General features: G+C 42.3%; 1 protein-coding gene and 1 gene segment (V, D, J or C); both read left to right on the forward strand.

The window, feature by feature from the left end:
- The first annotated feature begins 320 nt into the window (after window positions 1-320).
- On the forward strand, window positions 321-11,963 carry LOC122542062. The segment is given in 4 exon segments: window positions 321-369; window positions 477-795; window positions 1,186-1,209; window positions 11,357-11,963. Coding segments are annotated over 4 exon segments (589 nt in total).
- A 4,015-nt stretch (window positions 11,964-15,978) lies between these two features.
- LOC122541995 lies at window positions 15,979-26,138 on the forward strand. 3 transcript variants are annotated; one of them, XR_006309739.1, is made up of 8 exons: window positions 15,979-16,161; window positions 16,477-16,809; window positions 16,900-17,223; window positions 19,749-19,856; window positions 19,944-19,971; window positions 20,375-20,427; window positions 23,551-23,600; window positions 25,855-26,138. XR_006309739.1 is itself a non-coding variant. In XM_043679288.1 (7 exons), the coding sequence occupies exons 1-6, from the start codon at window positions 16,107-16,109 to the stop codon at window positions 20,409-20,411; spliced, it is 885 nt and encodes a 294-aa protein (XP_043535223.1). In that variant the 5' UTR covers window positions 15,979-16,106; the 3' UTR covers window positions 20,412-20,427; window positions 25,855-26,138. The 3 variants fall into 3 exon arrangements, 1 of the variants encoding a protein (XP_043535223.1); XR_006309740.1 differs by having other exon boundaries at window positions 19,761-19,856; XM_043679288.1 differs by lacking the exon at window positions 23,551-23,600.
- Window positions 26,139-26,651: the final 513 nt, after the last annotated feature.

Raw genomic sequence — 26,651 nt, forward strand, 5'->3', positions numbered from 1 at the left:
AGACTCGAAGGGCCGAATAGCCTCCATACACCCTTATCTGCTGTGCCTCATGAGCACAAAGTCCAATCACGTGTTCAAGTATCATAAGCCCTGAAAGTTCAGATTTTGGACAAGCCAGAAATAGATCGGTGAAAACCCGGAGTGTCAATTTGCTTGGTCTCTACCCCATTATTTGCATTCCGGTAAATAAATAGAACCGGGGACTCACTCTCCAGCTTACCATCACTGGGTGCGGACCAGCTTCCAGGATTTTACAACAAACTGTTCGACTGAGGATAACACCCTGACAGTTGGTTGTTCTAGTGCATTCTCTAGTGAAAATGTTTATGACGCAGCATCTGCTGTGGGCCCTACTGATCCATGTAACAGGTCAGGAATTGTTCTAGATGAACGTCTGTCAGTTAAGTATCATTCGGGTTTGTTTCAAACCCACTGGCAAAGTCATTCCATGTCTCTCTGTATTTCGTTAATTGTAGGTACCTTGGCTGATCCTGTCCTCAATCAGAGTCCAGTGTCCGACCCAGTCTCTGCCGGTCAGACTGTCCAGTTGAAGTGTGCAATGCAGAATGATGATGTGGACAGCTACGATGTGGACTGGTACCGACAGAGTCCCGGAGAAGCGCCAGTGTGGGTGATCAGACATGAAACGGATGATGATATATACAGGGGCACTGGCTTCACAACCTTCTCGAGACACCTCCAGTAACAATTTCATCCTAACCATTGAAAATCTGGTCTCCAGTGACTCTGCCATCTATTATTGTGCTGTGTGGGATAGCTCAGCTGGTTATCACAGTGAGGTTGGCCAATACAATAACTCACAGTGCAAAACCGCTCAAACTTACAAGAGCATCGAACCATCATTTGCTAAGGGCATGTCAGATCTTCCAGCAGTATCTTTCTGTACCATTTCTTTCGCAGCCCAGATAAAATTTGAGGTTTTTCTATTAGATTTGCAGAGATGTTGGACTCTGGATCAAACCCTGCGCTGTCAGTGTTCTGAGGGACTGAGGGATTTTGGAATCTCTCTCTCGTCTGATGAGCCCGATTATCCTCCTGAGAAATACAGAATGTGGAAAAGGGCAGATTACTAATATTTTTTCCTTCTTTGCTCCCCTGAAGCACGAGGTTGGGTTGTTGTTGAGCCACGCCATTGCAATGTCTCTCTGTGATGGATCTTCGGAGGTGGGACTGCCCTAGCTGTTCGGAGTAAGTCATTTTGTTTTATGTCTGTCTCCGTATTATTATTCAGATTAGTTGACTTTTTCTTCCTACAGCGTTCTTTAGATTTTGCCGAAATGCATTTTCAACAAATCTATCTCATACATAGAAGTCAAAGTGTTACATTAATACTTCACTCAACTCACTCACTCACTCGTTCACTCACTTACTCACATGCACTCACACACTCACTCACTGATTCGCTCACACACTGACTCACACGCACACCGGATCAACGTATTATTTATATTAACAATTCTGTCACACACTCGTACAACTGACTGTGTGGAGTTTGCACATTCTCCCCGTGTCTGCGTGGGTTTCCTCCGGGTGCTCCAGCTTCCTCCCACAATCCAGGTTAGGTGAATTGGCCATGCTAAATTGCCCGTAGTGTTAGGTGAAGGGGTAAATGTAGGGGAATGGGTCTGGGTGGGTTGCTCCTCTTTGGAGGGTCGGTGTGGACTTGTTGGGCCGAAAGGCCTGTTTCCACACTGTAAGTAATCTAATCTAATCTAATCTAAACTCAGTGTGTGTCATATGTATTAATTATTCTCTCGCTCTCTCACAGCCGCACGCAACTCAGTTTGTTATATGTATTAATGATTTCTTCTCACACACAAGCGTACATCAATGATACTTTCACATATTCTGGTCCATCTTACATTAATAATTCTGTCTCTCTCACAAATACAATCAGGTCAGAGATTGTATCAAATTCACCCTCATGCACACAAGGTAGTGTAACAATGATAATTAATTTTCTGATTCCAATATCCAGCGGTCTGAGTGTTTATATATATATATATGTTATCTGTTATTATTTTTATTATTAGTATGTTATTGTCGTTATTAATAATCCTCTATCTCACAGACACACTCAAGTAAGAGTGTTGCATTCATAACACACACGCAAACACTTAACAGTCAGAGTATTATTTGTCAACAATTGTCTCTCACATTATCACAAACGCAACTGAATTTATGACATTAGTTCAGTCACACACACACACACTGGGTTGGTGTCATGCTAATAATTCTCTCACTCACAAACACACGCAAGTGAGGTACGTTACATCAATAATTCTCTTAAACACACATGTCAATGTTGTAATTATAATTTTCTGTCTCATGCACACATTGAATGTAATATATGTTCGCAATTCTTTCTGCCTTTATTTCTCTCTCGTCCTCAGACATATACACAGAGGTGAGAGTTTACATCAATAATTCTCTCTCACATGCACAGTCAGATAGTTCATCTTGCTATTTCTTATACATACAGGTCAGTGTGTTATATATGCTAATAATTGTCTCTCATACAGGTCAGAGTTTTATATTTATTAATAATGATCTCTCACACAAAGGTGAGATAGTTATATTAAGAAATTTGCCCTGTCTCTCACGCACGCAGGTCAGTGTTACATTAATCATTCTATCTCACACAAACACATAGCAGTCAGAATGTTACTTATATCAATAATTCTGGCTTGCATCCGCCACTACCACCCCCACCTACCCCTCCCAAATGCACATACACACACACAAAACACACACAGGTCCGAGATTACATCAATAATACTCACACACACTGGTCACTGCTACATTAAGAATTCTCTCCACTACAGATACACAGAGGTCAGATGGTTATGTATATTAATAATTTTATCTCTTTTGCCTACTCACACACATGCACAGACACCCACACATTCACACACACACACGGCAGTGTTATATTAATAATTCCTTCAGAATTATTCTCAGAATAACGCACAGGTCAAAGTATTGTTTATTTTCTCTCTTTCTCTCTCTCACACACAAAGCACACATAGGTCAGATTTAAAATTGATAACTCACACACTCAGATCAGTCTGTAGTTTAGATTAATAATTCTCCCCCACATTGTCTCCTCTCTCTCTCTCCTCTCTCTCTCTCTCTCTCTCACAAACACACGCACACAGGTCATTCTGCTATTTGTAATAATAATTCTCTCTCATAGATTCAGATACAGAACAAAGGCTATAACAATTCTTGGCTATCAACTCACGGGTCAGAGTTATATTATTAATTCTCTGTCTCACCCAAACAGACCTGTCAGAGTGTTTGATGTGTATTAGTGATTATCTCTCTCTCTCTTTCTCTCATGCGCACACACATACACACAGGTCAGAGTTTACAACATAGTTCTATCTCTCACACACACAGGTATGGTAGCTGATCTTAATATTTCTGTCACAGAGAGGTCAGCACAGAGAAATATAAATAATTGTCTCTGACACGCTGGTCAGGTAGTTTTACAGAGATTGGGGTATTGGAGACATTGTCAGAAGTCGCGAGGTACCTAGGGTCTGGATGAAGTGGCAGAGATAGAGAAGGGTGTTGGAACTGGAGGAAGGTATGACGATAAATTAGGATGTATGGCTGAAGAAGGTGACGGAGATAGGGAGGTTTCCAGGGTCTGAAGAAGATTGCAGAGATAGGGAGGTGTTCAGGAGCTGGAGGAATAAATGATAAATAGGTTAACTACAGGGAATTAAAGAGGTTACAAAGTTGGGAAGTGGTGACTTGTCTGGAGGAGTTACAGAGATTGAGAGGGGTTCTGAGGCTGAAACTAGCTACAAAAGTAGGGTCAGGCATAGGGTCTGAAAGGGGACCGTTGAGATATTGAGGACCCTGGAATAGGTAACAGAGATAAGAGTTCTATGGGATAAGGAGGGTGGAGGAGGTTATACAGATAGTGCGGAATGTAAGGGCTTTAGGAGGTTACAGAAAGATGAACAGGTGTAGGGGATTGTTGCTGTGAGAGAGACAGGCAGGCGTGGAGTAAGTGATAACGTTACAGATTTAGGGAGGTGTATAGGAGCTGGACAGCATTAACAATAGGGAGAGGCATGCATAATGGAGGATTTAACTTACACATGGAGTCCTGTAGGGGCTAGAGACATATGCAAGAGATAGAGTTAAAGAAATAAGGAGGGGTATAGGGATGGTAACTATTTTACAGTGTTGGAGTGGTGTAGGAGCTGGAGAATGTTACAGATTGGCAGGGCAATATGAGCTGGATGATGAAAGCTGGTGTGAGATTTGGTGTGGGCCTTGAATGCTTGGGAACATGAGTAAAATGGGGAAATGAGAGAGTCCAGAGGTCAAATAGCAATAATCCAATTTGGTTGTTTCGAGTGACCCAGTCTATCAAGGTCTGTTTGTGTAAATGTGTGACGTTTCTGAGAAGGTGAGGGTTTGATGGAAACTCTGCATTTTCCCTCCAGCTCGTGGGTGAAGCCACAGCCGCCTGTGTGATGTTTTGGAGCTGACGACTGATGTTGCCACGGGGTGGCGCTGCTGCTGCTGCTGCTGCTAATTGCTCAGTGATCAGAGAGATTTCAGTTCCTCTACTGACGTGTCCCTGCCATTCCCCTCCATCCAGAGTGAGCCATAACACTAACTTCAGCCCCTTCACAAACACGCCAAACACAATAACACTTCGGCTCTTGAGAGCTGAATGAGTCACTCGAAACGCCACCTAGGTCCCTCAAGGTCGAGGGACTGCGTTGCATTCAGCTCATACACAGAGGCAGCCTTGAAGCCGACTTTCGACCAAGTGAATCATCATTGGGGTGTGTTTTAATGGACTGCTAAAGAGTTGTTGTTGTACAGTTACCTCCAAACCAACAAACCTATAATGCAACCGAAGATTCCATCTCAGATAAAGGAGGTCATGCAGACCCTCAATCTTGATACACCATTCAGTATAATCAGAGCTCATTGTTTCACAACTCAATTTTCCTCTCGCAGATCCCTCGACTCACTTAGTGCACAACGTTCTACCCATTACAGGCTTCCATGGGCATAGAGAATGTCATAGAGTCACGAGGCTCTGAGCTGAAGAATTCCTCTTCATCTCAGTCTCAATTGGCTGTTCCCGAAGAATGGAACGTGCACCGGCTTCCCCAACTGGTGTTGTTGGGACACGGGTGTTGTACGTTGCAGTATTGGGATGGGGGGGAAGCATTGTCTCTCCATATAAACCCTGCAAATCCCTCTCAAATGTTGCTACCTTTCAATAGGAGCCCTCTCATTTTTCTAGTTATGAGTGGTTTTACGCTCACTCTCCTCACAAGATAGCCCCTTCGATTTAAGTCCCAATCCTGGCTGAAATTTTTTTTATATCTATTTCTCTAACTAAATTATACCGCATTTACCGATATTGATGGCCGTCTACCACTTCCTTACCTACCTACTAATTCAGTCTCTATCCTTTTCCAGCCGTAATATTCCACACCAAAGTCTTCTGTCACACAAAGATTTGGATCTTTATCTCCTTCTTCTGCCGTGTTCTCTTCGCTCATGGTTGTACGATTACTGATTTAAAATCATTTCCAGACAGTGGCCAGCAGTGCATCTCCCGTGCCACCATTTCTGATTCAAAACTCAAATGTTTTCAGAAAGGCATCTGATTAATATTTTGAAAATGCTTGAAGAAATCAATCAAAATTTGAAGCCATCGAGTTATAAAGATCTCCATCACAGAAAACTACCCTACTGCCCATCATGTCAGACCGGGTCAAAGGCGATCCTGTAACCGTTCTAATCCCTTTTTCCAGTACTTTTGATTGTGGGCAGCACCTGGACAATTGGCTGTTTCTGTACATTCCCCAGTGGAAATGTTTCCGACACTGTGTCTTCTATGGGCTCTGCTGCTCCGTGTAAAAGGTCAGAACTTGCTCTGGATTATAATCTAGAAGAAAGTGAGGATTTCTGATGCTGTATAGTCAAAGTTGAAAAGTATAGCGCTGGAAAAGCACAGCAGATCAGGCAGCATCCAAGGAACAGGAGTGTCAATGTTTCGAGCATAAGTTCTATATCAGAAATGACATTCCTCACGAAGGGCTTATGCCTGAGACATCGATTCTCCTGCTGCTCAGATGCTGCCTAACGAACTCTGCTTTTTCAGCACCATACGTTTCCACTCTGGATTTACGTTTGTCAGTGAAACAAGACTTGCTTTTCTTTCACAACTGATCCCAAAGATACTCAACGTGTCTGTGTGTTTCTTTTATTTTCGGTACCATGCCTGTTCGTGTCCTCAATCAGAGATCAATAGCTGACCCAGTCTCCGCCAGTCAGAGAGCCCAGTTGAAGTGTAGGATGCAGAATGATAGTGTGAGCTACCATGTATTATTGCATTGACAAAGTTTCGAGAAGCCTCAATGTCAGTGATCACGCATACTACCGATGATAAAATATACAGGGGCAGCAACATCACTTATCGCTTCCAATATGCTCGAAACTCCGCCAGTAATTGTCATATCCTCGCCATCAGAAGTGTGGTCTCCAGTCCTCTGTCGTCTATTACCGTGCTATGTTGGCTACCTCAGCTGATTATCACAGTGAGATAGGGCAATACAATAACTCAGTGTGCTCAAGCTTACAACAGCTTCTGAAACATCACTGGCTGAGGACATGTCATTACCTCCAGCAATATCCTTCAGCGCAATTTCCAACAGAGGCCAACTGAAATTTGAGGTGGTTCTGTCAGATCTCCACAGATGTTCCACTCTGGATTTAACCCTGCACTGTCAGCGCTCTCAGAGATTAGAGGGATTTGGAAATCTCTCTCTCGATTGTGTATCAGTCTGACCCCACACCCTTCTCCATCCGAGAAAGGCAGAATGTGAAAAAGTCAGATTTAAAAATTCTTTCCTCCTCCCCTCCCTCCAGCCGTATGACTGGTTTTTGATGAGCTGTACCATTGTAAGATTTCTCTGAGAATTATCTACAGAAGTGGGACCACCCTGAACATTTGGGGTAAGTGATTTTGTTTCTCTTTCTCTGTCTCTCTCTTGTATCATTCAGATTCGTTCATTTTTTTTTACCCATTCACGGTCGGTTCTGTTCTCTGGACTTCACCAAATAAAGATTTAACACATTTCTCAACAAATCTAACTCACGTACTCAAGCCACAAGTTTTACATTAATAATTAGTTCATCACTCACGCAATCAACACTCACTCTCTCTCATACAAGTCAGGTTATGATTTATATTCATAATTCACATACTCGGACAGGTCAGTGTGCTTCATGAATTAATTATTCTCTCGCTGTCTGTCACACACACACGCACACACAAATACATGCACACACACACGCACACACACACACGTCAGATAGATTATATAAATATTTCCCTCTCACAAGTAATAATTCTGTTTCTCTTACTGACACACAAAGGTCAGAGGGTTACTTATATCAACCATTCTGCCTCTTCCTCTCCCTCTCTCTCACAGACCAGGTCGTGACATATTAATGATTCTCTCCCTCTCAGACACACATGTCAGGCGGTTATTTATTTTGATAGTTCTCTCCCACCCACTCTCTCACAAAACATAGCTCAATGTGTTTTTTCCATTAATAATTTTCGCTCACACACAAACATAGACAGATTTGAGCTCATATGAATACTTCACTCACACATCCACGTAAGTATTACATTAATGATTTTTTTTTTGCTCACGCAGACATACACAGGGCAGAGTTTTATTTGTATTAATAATTTCCCTTCATCCTCTCCCTCTCCCTCTCCCTCCCCGCACACACACAGGTCATTGTGTTTTTTACATTACCAATTCCCTCCCTCACACAAATTGTCACAGGTCGGACATTATACCAATTATTCTCTCTCATACACAGTAACATGTCAGTAACACATTAATAATTCTACCTCTCACAAAAACACACGTCAGTGTTCATTATATTAATCATTCTCTCTCTCCCTCTTTCTCGACTATTTAAAAAACACACACAGGCATTGAATCAATAATCCTCTCTCACATGCAGGTCAGAGCTTTATTTGTATTAACGATTCCTTCTCTCTCCCTCTCTTTCAGACTCTCACTGATCAGTGTTACATTCCTAATATTCTCTGACACAGACACATATGAGTCGTTACTTGTATTTATAATTCGCTCTTTTCACTCTCACTCTCCCTCTCTCATAAGCACACAGAGATCAGAGATTATACCAATAATTCCATTTCAAACACGCAGATCAGTGTTACATTCGTAGTTCTTTCTCGCACACAAACACCTTGCAGTCGGAATCGTATTTATGTTACTAATCACGCTCTCTTTCTCCTACACAGATACATACATGCAGACACAACACACACATCGTTCAAACACAAACAGTTCGGAGATTATATAAATAATTCTCTGTCACACACAATGGTGAGTGTTATATTATTACTTCTCTCTCTCAGACATGCACAGATCAGCATGTTATATACGTTATGAAATCTCTGTCTTCCTTTCCCTTTCTCAAAAACGAGCACCCGTCCGAGATTACATCAATATTTGTTTCTCGCGCACTCACAGGTCAATGGCAAATTAATGATTCTCTCCCACACAAAGAAACAAGTTATGATGTTAATTGTATTCATAATTCGCTCTCTCTCCCTCGCGCAAAAAACAGAGGCCAGACTTACATCAATAATTCTCTGTCACACACGCTGTTCAGGGTGTTAGTTATATTAATAATCCTTTGTCATTCTGTCTCCCTCACTCCCTCTCTCTCTCACACACAAATACATAGGCGCAGAAACACACAGGACAGCCATTGCATCAATAATTCTCTCTCACAATAATCGGTCTGTGTTACATTGATAATTCTCCCTCACAAACACACGCAGTTCAGAGATTCTAACAGCAGTTCTCTCTCACACACGCAGCTCGTTCTTGCATTAATAATATTGACTCTTACGCAAGCACCCAGATCAGAGACTGCATCAATAATTCTCTGACAGACGTTCACAGGTTAGTGTTATATTGCTGTTCTCTGACACAGACACACATAGGTCAGAGGCTTAGTAATATTGACAATTCTCTCTCTTCACTCTGCCCCTCTCACAAACACACAGGCCTGTGATATATAAATAATTCTCTCACGCACGCACTGAATGTTAATTACATGAATAATTCTCTGTCCCACAAAAAACACACAGATCCGAATGTTAATTAGATTAATTATTCTCCCTCTCTGACGCTCACATACCAAACGCGCACAGGTCAGAGATTATATCAACGATTCTCTCTTTTGTAGACAGAGATCAGTTTGTTACTTATATTAATAATTCTCACTCTCTCACACACACAATCACACACAACTGCACACACGTCAGAGGTTATATCAATAATTCACTCTCAGGTACACTTCAACGATTCTCTCTCACACAGACACACACAGCTATGTCTCTCACACAGTCTCTATCACACAAACAGTTCAGAGATTATGTCACTAATTCGCTCTCACATATACAGATCAGTGTTATATTAATAATTCTCCTTTTTTTATATTGATAAGTCTCCATCACAAAAGTATACTGATCAGACTTTACATCAGTAACAATCTCTCACACAATTAGTAGTGTGATATTCTACGCTACTTTCTACGCTCCCCCCTCCACCCCACCGCAGAAAGTCCATTCAGAGATGAAATCGATTATTCTCTCTCATACATAGTTCAGAGTTACAGGGACAATTCTGTCTCACACAGAGAGTGGTCAGAGCATTATTTCTATTAATAGTCTCTCTCTCTCTCTCTCTCTCTCTCTCACACACACACATTAGTGTAGTTTGATATTGATAATTTTCTCTCTTACAAACAACACTGATCAGCGATTGTAACAACATTAATAACACCCTCACCCAATCACCATCTCTCTATCTCTCTCTGTCTCTTCCACACGCATTTATACACACACGCACACTCACATACACACAAGTCAGTGGTTATATTAATAAACTGGTCAGTATTACATCCATATTTGTCTTACTCGCAAAGATTCATAGGACAGTGATTGTAAGAACAATTTCCTCACACGCACTCACAATCCCGTGGGATATTAATAATTCTCTCTTTAATATCAAACGAGTTATGGTGTTAATTATATTAATTCTCTCTCCCTCTCTCTAGATCACGCGCAAAACACACACAAGTCAGAGATTACATCAATAATTCTCCCTCACACACACAGGTCAGAATTACATGAATAATTCTCTCTCAAACATACATAGTCAGGATCAGAGTGCTGCTTATATTAATACTTCTCTAACCCCTATCCCCTCTCTCTCCCTCTTCTCAAACACACATGTCGGTCAATTATTTATATTAACAATTCTCTTTCACATACAACCATACATAGATTTTAAAAAATTATATCAATAATTCCCTTCAAACATTCAGGTACGTGTTACATTGCTATTTTGCTCACACATAATCACCCACATGTCAGAATTTATAGCAATAATTCTCTCTCTCCTCTTCTCTCTCTCACACACAAACACACGGAAACATACAATCCATAGCAAAATGCCAATAATCTCTCTCTCACTAAAACACACAGGTCAGTGTATTGATTAAAGTCATAATTCTGTCCCTCTGCCTCTCTGACACACAAACATACCCAGGTCAGAGAATAAGTCGATAAGTCTCCCTCACACACAGGTCACTGTGTTATACATCAATAATTCTCTCTCACCAACACGGATAATTTTCTTTCGCACATTCACATGCAGAGCTAAAGTTAACAGTAATAGTCTCTCTCACACATAAAACATTGTTATATTAAAACTTCTCTATCTCGTTCAAAGACAACAGCCAACGTGATATGTGTAATTCTGTCTCTCTGTCATATTCACACACATACACACAGATCAGAGTTCATAGCAACATTTTTCTCATGCACGCAAGTCGGTTAGTTCATTTTAATTCTTTTCTTACACAGCTCAAACTGCTATGTATAAATATATATAAATATTTATCTCAAACACGCAGGTTCAGAAAGTTATATCAATAAGTCCCATCTCTGTCTGTCTCACACACACACACAAGTTAGATAGTTATATTAATACTTCATTCACTAACTGACTCTCAGACGCGCATAGATCAGACTTTTAGATATATCAATAATTCTCACACACTTATATTTCATAGATTAATAATTTTCTGTCTCTATCCCTCAAACACACAAACAGTTCAGAATCATATATATGAGAACTTCTCCCTCACATGCGTAAGTCAGAGAATTGTTTTTATGCCATGTTATCATCCTCTCTTTCACTCTCTCTTTGCCCACACACAGGTAGTGATGATTGGAAATCTTCTGTACTTCTGTTCCCTCCTTCGTCGGCACTAGTAGACATGGGATCAGCCACTCTGTCCAGTCTGGTGAGTCGTTTTAAGCCGGGCTATCTGCAGGTGCTCTGGAGCGTGGATGAGAAAGAGACAGACAACGAGGTGACCTCAAGTGCGGAATCGCCGGATAGTGATCATACCTGACAATCCCAGCCACTGACTGGAAGAAAGACTTCTCATAGTCCTGCAGTGTGAGACACGGTTCACTGGACTTCACTCTCTTCAACGCCATCAGCTCCAGCGACTGTTAGCTCTGAGACAAACAATGTCACGGGTCAGTCACTGTGTGTCATGCGGTGGTTTGTTCTTTGTTTGTGTTTTGCATTGCAATTTCTTCAGCAATGTCAGTATTTGGTGAACAATATTGGGTGAATATTGAAAGATGGTGAAATGATTGCTCCTATCAATGAGTGGGGATTTCCCGCTGCAATTGCCTCCAGCATTTTGCGAGCAAACTGTCATTCTGGGTACAATGGGGAGCAATCACAGCTTTTTCAACAACGGCCATGCTGCATTTGTCAACTTTATAAACCCAGTTCTGAATAAAGATAACAAGGTACCACGAAATGAATGTCTATCATTGCTGAACATTGAAAAGGGACACTCAGTTACTTGGCAGAGAACAGTTTGCCCCTGCGACATAATCACACGGAATTATGTCAAATGATGGCATGGGAACATACATCAATATTATTCACCTCACCTTCCTCTCCTTGGGAGGAATCAATTTATCTCCCTGCAAAGCAAGTTCCTCCTGCAGGCTCGACTAAAGTTATAGGGACTGGGAGATGTTGACCAACTTTTTGCATTGTTTGTTGCAGAAGCAAAAGACTCCAATTATTGAACACTCGGAATTTTAAGAGCCATAATAAAGCAATGTCCCTCAGCTCTCTGTTTTCTTGAAAGAAGTGTCCGAGGCTGCTTGCTGTCTCTGGGCGAGTACATCATCCCAGTTGAGTCGCTGATCTTGTCAATGATAGCCCCTTTCCAAATGTCTCTATACTTTTGATGGAATTGTATGCCCTGGATTCTGTACCTTTTTGCAGTAAAACTAACAAGAGTTCACTGTGTAAACATATGCTGAATCAGGGAACAGGAGAAACTATAAACGGAGTCAATGGGTGGAAAGCTTAAATTCAATATATTTATGAATCTAATGATTTAATATATTTTTAAAATGTGCTCCTACTTAAAAGGAACGTTTTAACAACATTGGATCACACACACACACACACACACACACACACACGATTAAGAAAGAATGAACTGAATTTTTGGAGTCGGTGTTGGAGGTGGACCAGGTTTCATTCTGTATCAGGAAACTGCAGAGAATATCGGAGGCGATATCTAGACATCAAAGCAGCACACTAACTGCGACTGTGACTGTATACACTCAGCTGGTGGACTGTGAAGCAGTGGAACTCGCTGGCCGAGATTCTGACCAACTCGAGCTGAGGCTGGGGCTATTGGGTGGGAGGTCACAGCGTCTGTGTACTTTCATAACTCCCTGCTCTCACCGACACGCCTATCAATTTCTGCCCAACGCTGAAACCACACGCTAAAGTCTGTTTGACAGAGTTGTGGTAATGGGGGAGGGGTGGGGTTGGGGGAGTCAATTCAGAACGCTCAGAGCACAAGTGCCGGACTTTGGCCCGTTGTTAAGCTGCTGGCTTGTATGCAAGAGCCCCTCAAACGGGCAGTAGAACAGATGGCTAGAAAGATGGAGTTTTTGAAACAGGCAAGATTCAGGGATGGCGTGTTGTTGCAAGGTTATTTGCCCGATTCGGATACCTCGAGTTGGAGGCAGGGTTTCAGAATTGTCGGTTCCATTTAAAACTGAGATGGGGAAGAATTTCTTCTGTGAGAGGTCGCCATTCTATCTCCTCAGAGCAATGAGACTGAGCCACTAAATCATTGAAGGGCTTAGAAGAGGGGATTTTGCGTGAAAACGAAATCCCAATCAAGTCCCAGCGGTTTGGGACTTATGAAGGAGAGATTGGCTAGTATATTGGTCACCACTACCAGCCCATCATGATCTAATTGACGGGCAGGAGACGCTCAATGGCTGAATCGGCTCCCTCCTGCCCCAATCTTTACATTTCAGTGGTGCGTGCCACTGAAAATTTATATTTTAGAATTAATTTTAGAACGCACCTCTTTCAGAATCAAAGCAAAAATCTCTCCCACTGCTCTGAAGGAATCTGTATTCCCCACCGACAATACCAACAACCACAAAGGAAACACCTCACTCTCTCCCCTCCCATTCTCACCCCATGCTCCCATCTCCTAGGATTCGAAGGGTTGGTTGAAATTCCTCTCACGAACCTCTGTTCCAAGACACTCCCTTATTGTGGTGCTCTATGAAGTCACACCATTGTTGTTGTTGTAGCAGAGCGACACTCCTGAGTGAAATATGTAGGAAGCACGGTATCGAAAGCGGAGAGAAAACAGAATTTCAGGGGAATTACACTAAGTCGACCGCCACTTCCCACAGTCACACTGACATAGAGAAGACTGCGCCTCAGTTAGTCAGGGAGGGTATGGGACTGGAAGATGTAATGTCAGAATGAGGGGTCGCCAATTCAAAACAGCGATGGGAAGGACTTTCTTCTCTCATCAGGGAATGAATCTGTGGATTTCTTCACCACAGAGGGCTATGGAGGTTGGGTCATTCAGTATATTCAAGCCTGAGATGAAATATGTTTAATCAGCAACGGAATCAAGGTTTTATGAGGAAAAGGCAGGCAAGTTAAGTAGAGCATGATTTAATCAGCCACGACCTCATTGACTGGTGCCACAGTGTCGGTGGACTGAATGGCCTGGTTCTGTTACTAGGCACTTTGAGCTGACTTCTTTCTCGTTTTGATCTCTGTTCAGGGCCAGAGTATAATTCCGTGTGCAGAGAGGCCACAGGTCTTGGCTGTTCTCTGTTGTGCACGGTTTCACTCTACAGAGAAAGGGATAGAAAGATAAGGAGACAGAGATGAAGCAGGAAGACACCGTATGGAGGAGAAGGGCCGAATGGCTGTATACCTCTGCTGCAAATTCAATAAACTGTCTGATGAGGAGGCTGTGCGTCTATTACAAAGAGACATAAGTGTGTAGTGAATTTTCCAGAGGGCTGCAGGTAACAGCCCTCTATTAAAATACAAAGAGAAACATGAGCCATTGAGTGGAACTGCCCTTCCTGTCCCAAGTCAATCCTGCATCTCTAGACTGATACAGTGAGAGCTGTTCACTAAACGTAAAGTCATCAGCAGTCCTCATTAGTCAGTCAGTCAAAGAGTATCCGAGGGAATAAGCCTGGAGCGGAAGGCAGAGACAGGAGACCGTTCAAACAGTAATAAAAATCGCAAAGTGAAGTGCTGGTCAAACAATGAATTAAAATTGCGTTGGACTTCAAGCATTAAATCTTTCTCTCTCTCTCTCTCGCTCATCGTCTCTCCCAGATGCCGCCAGATCTGGTGAGTGTCTCCAGCTCTTTCTGTCTTTCTTTCAGATTTCCAGCATCCTAAACTTTTTGTTTTCATTTGATTTCTGAAGGAATTGCAACCTAAAAGTCTGCTGAAGCACCGGGGACGAACGTTGAAATTATCTTTGTCTCTGATGTTGCAGGGATTCACAAATTACTCAGTAAAACTCACATCCCTCCACACACACAGTTCATCATCTTCCAGTGTGTGTTTAGTACGTTACACAATGAATAATGTGCAAATTCTTTACTCAGAACAAATTGTACTCTATATTAGATTAGATTACATTACTGTGTGGAAACAGGCCCTTCGGCCCAACAAGTCCACACCGACCCACCACCCACCCATACCCTTACATTTACCCCTTACCTAACACTATGGGCATTTTAGCACGGCCAATTCACCTGACCTGCACCTCTTTGGACTGTGGGAGGAAACCCACGCAGACACGGGGAGAACGTGCAAACTCCACACAGTCAGTTGCCTCAGGCGGGAATTGAACCCGGGTCTCTGGCGCTGTGAGGCAGCAGTGCTCACCACTGTGCCACCGTGCCGCCCATATTATTGCACCATGCTACACTACTCCATCCAGCCCACTACCTAGAAGGACAAGGGCAGCAAATAAATGCTCACATCGACCACTGCAGCACTTCAAGACGGCAGCTCACCGCCACCTTCTCAAGGGACACCTTTGGGACAGGCAATAAATGCTGTCCCAGCCATAGACACTCACAGCTCATGACTTAATTGAAAATAAAAACTGGTCCATTTTAAGATATCTCTCTTATATTCAACACAGCGACCAGGGCAGATCCTAACTTGTCTCGCCCTCTCTGGACGTCATCCAAATAATAAGGTCTTCAGAAATGGGCACAATGGCCGCCTTCTGCGCAGTGCTTTACTCCTTGACATTTTTATTTGGCATGCATTATGTCACATGTTGTGACCACAAGTGTGTAGAATGGAAGGTATTGGGGGTGAGGGGTGGGAGCAGCGGAAGGTGAGAACCAATGACAAAATGCAGCCCCAAGTGCAGGCGCATAGTATTAACCAGTGCAATCTGAAAGGAGCGAATCTTTCTGGGCCTGAGCTCAGCTCAGATGCCCTCCCACCCATCCCTCCACCCCGCACTCTAGACGCGCATGCAACACCACAACCCATTCCCCCGCAATCCATCCCAGAGCCAGCGGAGGGAGCAGAAGGCAAATTCCTCACATCCCAAAAATGACCAAGAACACCCATTTCCTGATGCTTCTCGGGCAATTGTTGGCTGTTTATGGTGAGTGAGAGGCGGATGGGATTCTCAAACAACAACAGTACTGCCCTCCCACCCGCAAAGTCGGACAGAAAGTGGAAGCCTGCCCTCCCTACGCCCAAGGAACAAGGACCTGGCCTCATCCAGTGAATATATTCATCTGTGGTCATGTTTAATTGGAAAAATGGCCAAATTGCAGGATTGACGTAGACAATAGTATGGAAAAGGATACCCGGAACGATTGTATAGGATAATGGAGCGACTCTCAAATGGAGGGGATAAATGGGCTCCACTCTCATCTCTCAATAATCACTTTTAATGTCACTTTTATCTCTTCAGTTGCAGATTCCCAGCTCGCCGGGCCTCAGGGGCCCTTCGCCAAGACGGCAAAAGTGGGAGAGACGGTCAAATTGGAGTGCCAGCTCAGCTTTCCTGTGGTGCTGGTTACTAGCTATTTCTGGTACAAACAGACTGTGGGTGAAGCCCCGGTAGCAATAGACACCACCAACTGCAAGGAGTCCGATTGTAAATTTATTTCAAAAAAAGGTGACAGCGAGCGTGTGCTGCAATTGGAAATCCGTGATGTCCAGGTCAATGACTCTGGGACCTACTACTGTGCTGATAGGGATGGCTATGCTCCTCTCCAGCCGGGACCCAAACTGCTTGTTGGAGGTAAGAGACACACCAAAACCAATCCTAACCGTCCACCCCATTTTGATATTCCGTTCATTTTTCGTTAACCCTGTCCCAATCTCTGTCCAGACAGTTCCACTGACAAGACGTCCGTCCTCGTCTTCCTCCCGCCGTCTGTGTCTGCCCAGATGGACCCCGTCCCCTTGGTGTGTCTAGTCAGCGGGGTCTCTTCCAACGAGATTGTCATTTTCTGGAATATTTCCGGCGAGGTGACCCAGGGGGCGAGCGATGTCGGGAAGAGGGAGCGGGACGGCACCTGGAACATCACGAGTCAGGTCACGGTGATGAGGGAACAGTGGACCAGCGGCGCTCTGTGTTCCTGTGTTGTTCAACTGGGAGAGAAAGTCCTGACAAAGAGTGTGTCTTTCACTGAACCGGCGGCAGCAAAGGCAGGTGAGTTATTGAGATGCCCAGTGAGGGTGGAGATTCAACTTTATAGTCGCCCATTTTCTAAAACAAACCTCAGTCCATCATTTAAGTTCCTCCATCAAATAAAGGAATAACCATATGGGTATAGTTTTAAAGTGTGTATGACTGTGCACGTGTGTGTGTGTGTGTGTGTTTTATGTGGGTGTGTGTATATTTGCATTTTGCAATGCATGGCTGCATGAGTGCACACATACATACGTGCGTTTTCGGATGTGATTATGTACGTTTACGTGTCTATGTATGAAAAACTGTGAAAACTAGGGTTGCATACATGTGTGAAGGCATACATATGTGTGAGTGTTTATTTAACTTGTGTGTGCCTGCGTTAGTGTGCATGCGTGTGTTTCTATGCATATATATTTGTGTGTCTGTATATGTGAATGCACTTGCACCTATGTTAGCATGTATGACTGCGTCACTGTGTCTATCTGAATGTGCATCTCTGTTATATATGTGTGTATCTGAGCTTGTGTCCGTCTGTATAAAATTGTGTCTTTTTGCTTTTCTACGTGTATGAATGTGTGTCTCCGTGTGTGTACTAATGTGTGTCTCTGTGTCTGCATATGTGTGTGCGTATGAGTTTCTGAATGTCTGTATGAGGCTGAGTGTGCATTCACCTGTGTGAGAGTGTGTGCATGTTTCAGTCCGAGTATCAATATGTCGTTGTGTGTGTACACACATAATTATGTATGTGTATGTGTGTGGGGGGATTATTTGACTTTGTTATATGGGTGCACGTGTGTCTCTGTGTGTATTTATGCCTTAGTGTGTGTTTGTGCTATATGCATGTGCAGGTTGTGAATTTGAGCCCGCATATGTACATACGTGTGTGTGTGTGAGCGTGTAAGTGTCTGTGTGTGCTTGTATACATTTGAGTGAGTGTGTGCATTTGTGCCTGTGGGTGTACCTATGTGCGTGCAGCATAACAATTCGCTTTTTAGGGTTGTATTCTCAGGCGGCAGATCTTGGAAAATGGCTTGTAATAAATCCAAGTACACAATGAGGTAATGAATTTCGAGGCATGAGATTGGCTATTGAACTGGGGGATGCTCCTGCAGGGGTTTCACACTCGCTCACTTCTATTCAACTTATAGGAACATCGGACAATGAGGTGTAGGGAAAGGACTAGGCCATTCAGCCTGTTATGCCTGTTTTGCCGTCCATTAAAAGGGTGGGGGTTGCATTCAGAATACTGTATTACTTCCCTGCCAGGAGAAAGTGAGGACTGCAGATGCTGGAGATCAGAGCTGAAAATGTGTTGCTGGAAAAGCGCAGCAGGTCAGGCAGCATCCAAGAAGCAGGAGAATCGACGTTTCGGGCATGAGCCCTTCTTCAGGAATGAGGAAAAGACTTTCCTGCCAGTCAGCTTCAGCTTGACTCCCTTTATAATTTACTGGGATCTTCACTTTCAGTCCCTGGCTGACAGTCAAACTCAAGCTCAATATTAAGTTCACTTCAGATATCAGCAATTGAATCTCAGGCTAGCGTTAATTTATGAACGTTTGTTGCAGTTAATTCGTTGAGAGCAGTTCCGGCTTAACCCTGTTGAAGCAGACTGGCGACCATGCATTAATATGTGAAGGTAGTGGGACTGATGAACATGTGGAAACTTCCCCTTCATGAACGCAGAACTCAGCTGCAACAAAATGTTATCTTACTCTTCATAATTCCCTGGTCAGAACCGCAATGGCGTGCCCAACTCTGCAACACAGATCTTGAGAAAGGATGTCAAGATCATTGGAGAGAGTGCAGAGGCTGATTTCCCAGGGTGGGACTCGGCAACAAGTGAATTTAGTTTCTGCAGAGAGATAGGGAGAAGAGGGGACCATTCTCCTCAGATCACGAAAGGCTAAGGGTAGAGTGAATCAAGTTGATCAAAATTATGAGAGTGGGAAAGCAAGGGCGGTGGGTGCTAGATTCCATCGAGTCCATGAGGGCCAAACCGTTCCCACCAGCAGAGGGTCAGGTAACAAAGGGAGACACGAATTGAAAAGAATGAGAAAAAGAACTGTGTGGGGCAAAATGAGAAGAATTTGATTCTTTCGTCAATCCAGTTGTTGTGGTCTGGGATGTGCTGCCTGAAATGAGGATGGAAGCAAATTCAACACAAAACATTTTGGAGGAAATATTTGATAAAATCACAATCACACGGCTGTCGTAAATGCAACACATGAGATACACCTGCTAAGGAGCTGGCAAGGATAGAATGGGAGGAATCGCCTCATTCTATGCATCATCAGTCTGGGATTCTGTATATTTTCTTTTCCTTTTTTGTAATTGTTGAGTTGCAATACCTGTACCGTCAGTCCGTTTATCTGAACTGACAAAAATTGTGTTACTTCCTGAATCTTGCGTCCACTTCAAATCCTATTTTGTTCTCATTTCACTTCGGAGTTTGATGCTCAGATAGAGTCAAGATTCCCATTCGACGATCCCAGACAATAAGAATGATTTGACTGAGTAGTGATGTTTTTTTTTTCTCTCCCGAGTCCTCTCTCCAGAATGGTGCAATACAGTCAGTAACGTTTTGAGAATCATCTCGGCAATCCTCCTCCTAAGCTTGATTCTAATTATGGTCTACAAAGACAGTCGATCAGGTAAGGAATTACCATTTACCAGTGATCCATTGGCAATAATTCTTTTTCCGATTCCCAGTTGATAATTGCAGTTTCTTTCTCCAACAGCGCCAGGCAGGAGACCCCACAATGAAAAGTAAGTATCTAAACCATTTGCGAAGTGCATCACTGGGACTCCAAATGCTCGCTTAGCCAACGATGGTGGCATCCCATAAATATTTTTTTTAAAAAAACTCTCCTGTTATTCAAATATCAGGGGGAAAAAACAAAATGCTATGGTTGAGGGAAATTTCAGACAAATGTAGAGAACATAAGAGAATCTCGAGTACAGTATGACTGTTTTCTGGACACTCTATTTCCAGCATGCTCTACATTTTTGAATCCGGGCATTGATTCCTGCCCGTTTATATCTTGCACCACCTTTCCAGATTGATTGTGAGGCCGCTCAACAACTCCTTGTTCAACTATTTCTGGCAACCAGGTGCGGATGTACAAGAGCGAAATGTAACATGCAACTTTTTGGTTTTGTCTGCACCCAGCTTTCGATTGAGAGAGAGAACACAAAGAGGCGAATGAGACCAGTTGCAATTGGGTAAGTGGGATTGACAGATTAAAAATCCAATGGGGAAATTCACGAGATTCATGAGTGCATTCCTCCCTGTGAATGTGTTCTCCACTCTGACACCTGTTGTTCCCTGAGAACTCATTAGCCCTTCATTTTAGCATAATATTAGGTCTGTTTGTGTATTAGTTATCCTCCGAAATAATTGTAAATAAAAAGGTTGCGGTTATTTATAAATACCAGCAAATAACATTAGACTCATTTTCAAATACTAAATGTAACTGTTTATAAATATCAGTAGCAATATTGCATTTACTTATAAATGCCAGCAGTTATATTATTTACAATTCTAAATACCGAGAGTAATATTACATTTATTTACAAATATCAGCAGTAACATTGCGTTAATTTATAAATGTCTGCAGTTACATTATACTCATTTTAAATGCCAGCAATAGCATTGTATTTTTTTTATAAATGCCAGCAGTAACATTGTATTTGTTTGTAAATACCAGCAGTAACATATCATCTATTTATAAATGCCAGCAGTAATATTATGTTTACTGATAATATCGTATTTATTTATAAATATCAGCAGGAACCTTTTATTTATTCATGAATTCCAGCAGAAATATTATGTTCCTGTCTGTTGACTCCTATTGACTCATTATGGTTTACAAATTTGGGCTGTGGGCATCTTTCGCAACTGGATTGTGCAGAGTTCAGGTGTTAAGATCTCTGATGGCCCTAATATAAATTAATGCTTTAAACTTCAGCATATTGGGGACACTATTTCAATAGGTATGGTGGACATGAAACTTGGAAGACATACGGTCTGTGAGGGAATCTACAGATTTCAGAAGAATGCCGACAGTTCGATTGAATGAGCAGATACATTTGATGCAAAGGAGTTGCGATATGATCTATTTTGGTCGGCTCAAAAAGCAGGGGTTCAGACAAAATAAAGAGTGGAACAACAACTGGATGCTGAAAAAGAGTGATCTAGGTGTAGATTTATTTGTATCATGGAAGGTGGTAAGTGCCGTGACAAGAACATTTAATACTCACAGTGTCGTGGACTCAACAAATCAGGGGAATGGATTACAATAGCGAGAAATGCATCTTACCCTGCTTAAAACATTGTGTTTGCCCCATATTGTATATCAGTTAAACACCGTCCTCTGCCACAAACCATAGAAAGGTCATGAAATCTTGAGTTAAAGAGAAAGAGGGAGTCTTCAAGTGATTCACGATACCTTTTCCAAGGAAGAGGGAGTTCATTGATCGGGATAGATCAAAGGAAGTGCACGGTTCTCCTTGGTGAAGAGAATGGTGACAGGAGAGTCCATCGAATTCTTTAAAATCATGTGGGAAATGAATAGAGTGGAGAGTGAAAAACAGTTCCATGGACATAATATTTTCTTGTAAGGCAGGGGGGCAATAGTGAATTAGGTGATGTTGCCAAATTGGAGAATAGTGATGGAGAAAGTGAGGACTGCAGATGCTGGAGATCAGAGCTGAAAATGTGTTGCTGGAAAAGCGCAGCAGGTCAGGCAACATCCAAGGAGCAGGAGAATCGACGTTTCGGGCATGAGCCCTTCTTCAGCCCTGATTCCTGAAGAAGGGCTCATGCCCGAAACGTCGATTCTCCTGCTCCTTGGATGCTGCCTGACCTGCTGCGCTTTTCCAGCAACACATTTTCAACTCAGTGGAGAATAGTGATGCATTGGTAGGAACAAAGATGCATTCAGAAGATTTTGGTGCATTGGTAGGACAATGGAGAACTGTTAAGATAATAATGCGTTGGTTCGTCAGTGGTGCATGAGTAAAACAATGGTGTTCCGGTAGCATAAAAGCAAATTACTGCGCATGCTGGAATCTGAAACCAAAATAGAAAATGCTGGAAAATCTCAGCAGGTCTGGCAGCATCTCTAAGGAGAGAAAAGAGCTGACGTTTCGAGGCTAACTGACCCTTTATCAAAGCTTAAAAAAAGGGAGAAATAGGGAGGTATTTATACTAGGCTGAGAGAAGAGACAAACGAAAATCCAGTCGGAGAGAAGAGCAGTACTTCTTCAGAGTAGGCATTCTTGGAAGAGAGGTGGCAGTGGGTTAAACACTGGATAAAAGCAAATTACTGCGGATACTGGAATCTGAAACCAAAACAAAAAATGCAGTTAGACTCGAAACGTCAGCTTTTTTCTCTCCTTACAGATGCTGCCAGACCTGCTGAGATTTTCCAGCATTTTTTTCTTTTGGTGTACTGGTAGGACAATACCGTTTTGATATTACAATATCCTATTGGCAGAACAATGACATATTGGTAGGGCATTTGTGTATTGGTAGGACAATGATGGACTGAGAGGGCGATTGTTTATTGACAGCATAATAGAGTATTAGTAGGTCAAAGGAGTATGAGAAACACGGTGTTGTATCAGGAGATCAATGATGTATTAGAAGGCGAATTGCATATTGGTAGCATAATGGTTTATTGTTTGGACAATGGTGCGTCGACAGGATAGTAGTGTATTGGTTGGACAATGTAATATTGTTATGAAATGGTCTATTGGGAGGACAATAGTATATAGGCAGACGATGCTGTATTGGGAGGACAATGTTGTCTTCGGAGGATGATGTTATCTTCAGAGGACAATGGTGTATTGGGAGGACCATGGTGTATTGGAAGACCAACGAAATATCGGTAGGGCATACTATATTGGTAGCAGATGGCAAATTGATAGGAAAATGGTGTAATGGTAGACAACAGTTTACTGGAAAGCCAATGGTGCATTGCAAAGCAAAGGCACGTTTGTAGGAAAATGGAATGTTGGGATAACGATTGTGTATTTGAAAGACAATAGTGTATTGATAAAACAATGGAAAATTGATAAGACAATGGCATAATGATATGCCAATGACGTATTCCAAGAACAATAGAGCAGTTGTGTTTTTTTTTAAAGTGTACTTAGAAACTGAGGTGATTTGGGGAAGTAACTGAATTTTGAGAGAACAGTGATGTCCTGAATGGAGAATGATGCATTCTGATGAACATCGTCACACTGAAGGAGTATTGACTTACTGGGTCTCCGTAAGTAAATCTGGTTTAGTCAGACGAAGATAAATGTTTCATTAACAATTTAAACATTCATACACAGGAAAGAACCATCAAACAGACATAAACTGGACTCCTATGGATGCATTGCAGGTGAGCTCGCTGAAAAAATAATCGCCACATGAACAAATCAACATGCAAATGAAGAAACAGGAGTGGGCCACTCTGTCCCTCGGGTCTGCTACTCCATTCGATAAAACCAGGGCTGCTTAGATTACATTATATTCTTTTCAATCCCTCGAATATCAAGAATCTGTCCACATTAGCCTTTAAGATATTCTGAGAACCTGCTTGCACTATTTTTCGTGGAGGCCAGTTCCAAACAATCAGCAATGTCTGTGGGAAATAGAAAACTCACACCAGTTCTGTGTAAAATTAGTGACCCTTCATTTTTAAACTGTGTCACATAGTTTTACAATTTTTCATGTAAGAAATCACTCTTTTCTCATTCACCCAGTCAAAACCCCTCTGTATCTCATATCTTTTAAGGAAAAATTGTTCTGCTAAAATGTGGCAGTTGCTTTCCTCTGCAGTCTCGTGCAATAGAAAATTGTGCTTATGGAAAATCGTGGTGTAGAAGATTGCTTTGGAAAATCGCTATATCTGTTCAGTTGAAAGTTTGCATTATCCAAACAGTGTCCACAGCCTGTCAATCGCACTACAGTTAATTTACACTGTCAAAACAAGAATGAGTTGCATGTCAATTCTTACTCTTCTAAGCTCCAGTGCATATAATCAAAACTGGCTAACATTTCCTCATAAGACAAGACACTCTTCCCAGGTATTACTGTGGTGAATGTCCTCTGACCTGCCTTCAATGTATTTGCATTCTTTCTTGAGTATGGAGTCAATCAATGCACAGTACTCCAAAGACGGCCTCACCAGTACCTTTTATAATTGAAGCATAACCTTCCCACTTTGTATTCGATTCCCCAGGATAAACTATCATATTCCACTAGCTTTCCTAATTGCTTGCCGTACCTGCATCCTCACCTTCAGGAAGCCATGAACAGGGACGCCCAGATCCATCTGCATCACTGAATTTTGCAATCTCGCAATATCTCGACCATTATCTCTTGTCTATTCCTCCAGCAAAATATATACATTTTCCCACATTGAACTCCATTTGTCAGATATTTTTGCCTGCTCACTTAGCTTAGCTGTATGCCTCAATAACCATATTATCTACTCTTCACAATTTCTGTAACTATCTATCTTTATGTCATGAGCTAATTTTGCCGCTGCAACTATGGTTCCTCCAGCCTAGCCATTATTTTAAAAAAGTAAACGGATGAGTCTCCAGCACCGAACCTTGTGGCACGCTATTCGTTATGCTTTCAAACCACAAAAAAAAAAGCTAAGATCGTCAGATAGCACTTTCCAAATATATGACCACAACCACATGGAAAGAGAAGGGCAGTAGACATATGGGAATGCTATCACCTGAAAATGCCCTTCCAACCTACTTGCCATCTTGACTGCAAATACATCAGCCTTTCCTTAAATCTCGCTGTCTAAAAATCCTGCAGTTCCCTCGCTATCAATGGTGCATGTGTCCATACACTACACGAGACTGCAGCGGGTTGAAAAGACATCACAACATCACAATTGCAAACGCACTGAGTATGTGCAATAAATTCTGGGTCTCCCAGTTACACCAACGTCACACGGGTGAACTTAAGTTAATTCAGTTTTCTGTCAGGTAGCCAGTCTTGATTACCTGGCAATATAATAGAGTTGCTCATGTGAATATTAGGAATTTGAAGTCAGGCGTTGAATGATGGAATTTCCCAGAAATTGCACCCGATTGACATCTGAATTTTGTATCAAATCCCTCTGGTGACTGAGACTGGATTCACAACACACCTGTTAAGCTATTTTTCCATTTGATAATTGAAAGGAGAGGTTAAGTTTCCAGGTAAAATACCTCTGTCCGACTATGAGGGGGATTTCCAGATGTATCCATTTACATTTTCAACTGCTAGCTTTTTGATACAATTTTCTTTGCTTATCGCGACAGTGACACAATAGGCCTGGCCACTGTTGTGTGGATTGAATTAGGACAACAGATTATTGAGTTGGTAAAAGAGGGTGAAAGAAGCAAATTCAACAGGGCATTTCAATCGACGAATTAAATAAATATTTGAACAAGAGCAGGGGCTTCTTGCAGATTCGTGGAATCGACCATTCAAAGTGCTGACACAGCCAAAGCAGTCCAAATGGTACCTTCTACGTTGCATTGGCCTAAGAATGTATGAAACGTGCTAGCAAAGAGGGTGAGGGAGTGGGAAATAAGAGGCAATCATTTGACTTGTACTTCACTATAAATTTTAACATATTTTCCCAGACTGGCAGCAATTCCCCAAAAGTCTCCTTGGAGTCGCGATCTCGGGGAAAAGGAGGAAAAAAAGAAAGCAGGTCGCACGTGAAAATTCAGATGGAATTCGATCCAAGAGGATTTATGGAGGAGACCGGATCTGCATTAGATCTCAAAGCTGTGTTGCAATCAGTTGGAGCCTTGCAAACGCCGAGGCTGTGGTTTTAACTTCACTTTTGACTTTGTAAAGTCATTTTGTTGCATGCAACTGATTGGGCCACTGTGGACTTAATTCAAGCTGTAATTTCCAAATAATTCAGATAAAATAAACTGTGACGTTTATTGGATTGACATCTTGCTCCTAAAATACGTAGGGCTGCAGAATGCAAATATAAACTCCAAGGGCGCATATCTGAAGAGTGGGGAGAGATAGGACCGAACTGATAGCCGCGAGATGCGTGATTTAGACGTGGAGGCCATTTCTGACATGGTGATGACTGTCTGAACAAGCAGTTTCATTCCATTCACCACCGCTCTTTCCATGTAATCTGATCACTCTAAGTACCTGCTTTTGTCGTTTACTTCTTATTGTCGTTGCTTAACAAAGAAATCTCACAAATTTAAAATTAGCAACCAATCCAACGTGCAATGCCGAGTATGTAAGATAGTTCCCAACTTCCAACACCTTTTGTGTGTTGAAGTACTTGGTAACATCTCTCCGGACTGGCATGCCCCTAATGCCCAAGCTAACACGCCCCCCGCCCCACTTCTAGAATTCCTAACCAGTGGAAATAATGTATCTTTATCTACCCCATCATTTCCGGTTA

The sequence above is a fragment of the Chiloscyllium plagiosum genome, chromosome 39 (genome assembly GCF_004010195.1).
Source record: "Chiloscyllium plagiosum isolate BGI_BamShark_2017 chromosome 39, ASM401019v2, whole genome shotgun sequence".
In the NCBI taxonomy this organism is placed as follows: domain Eukaryota; kingdom Metazoa; phylum Chordata; class Chondrichthyes; order Orectolobiformes; family Hemiscylliidae; genus Chiloscyllium; species Chiloscyllium plagiosum.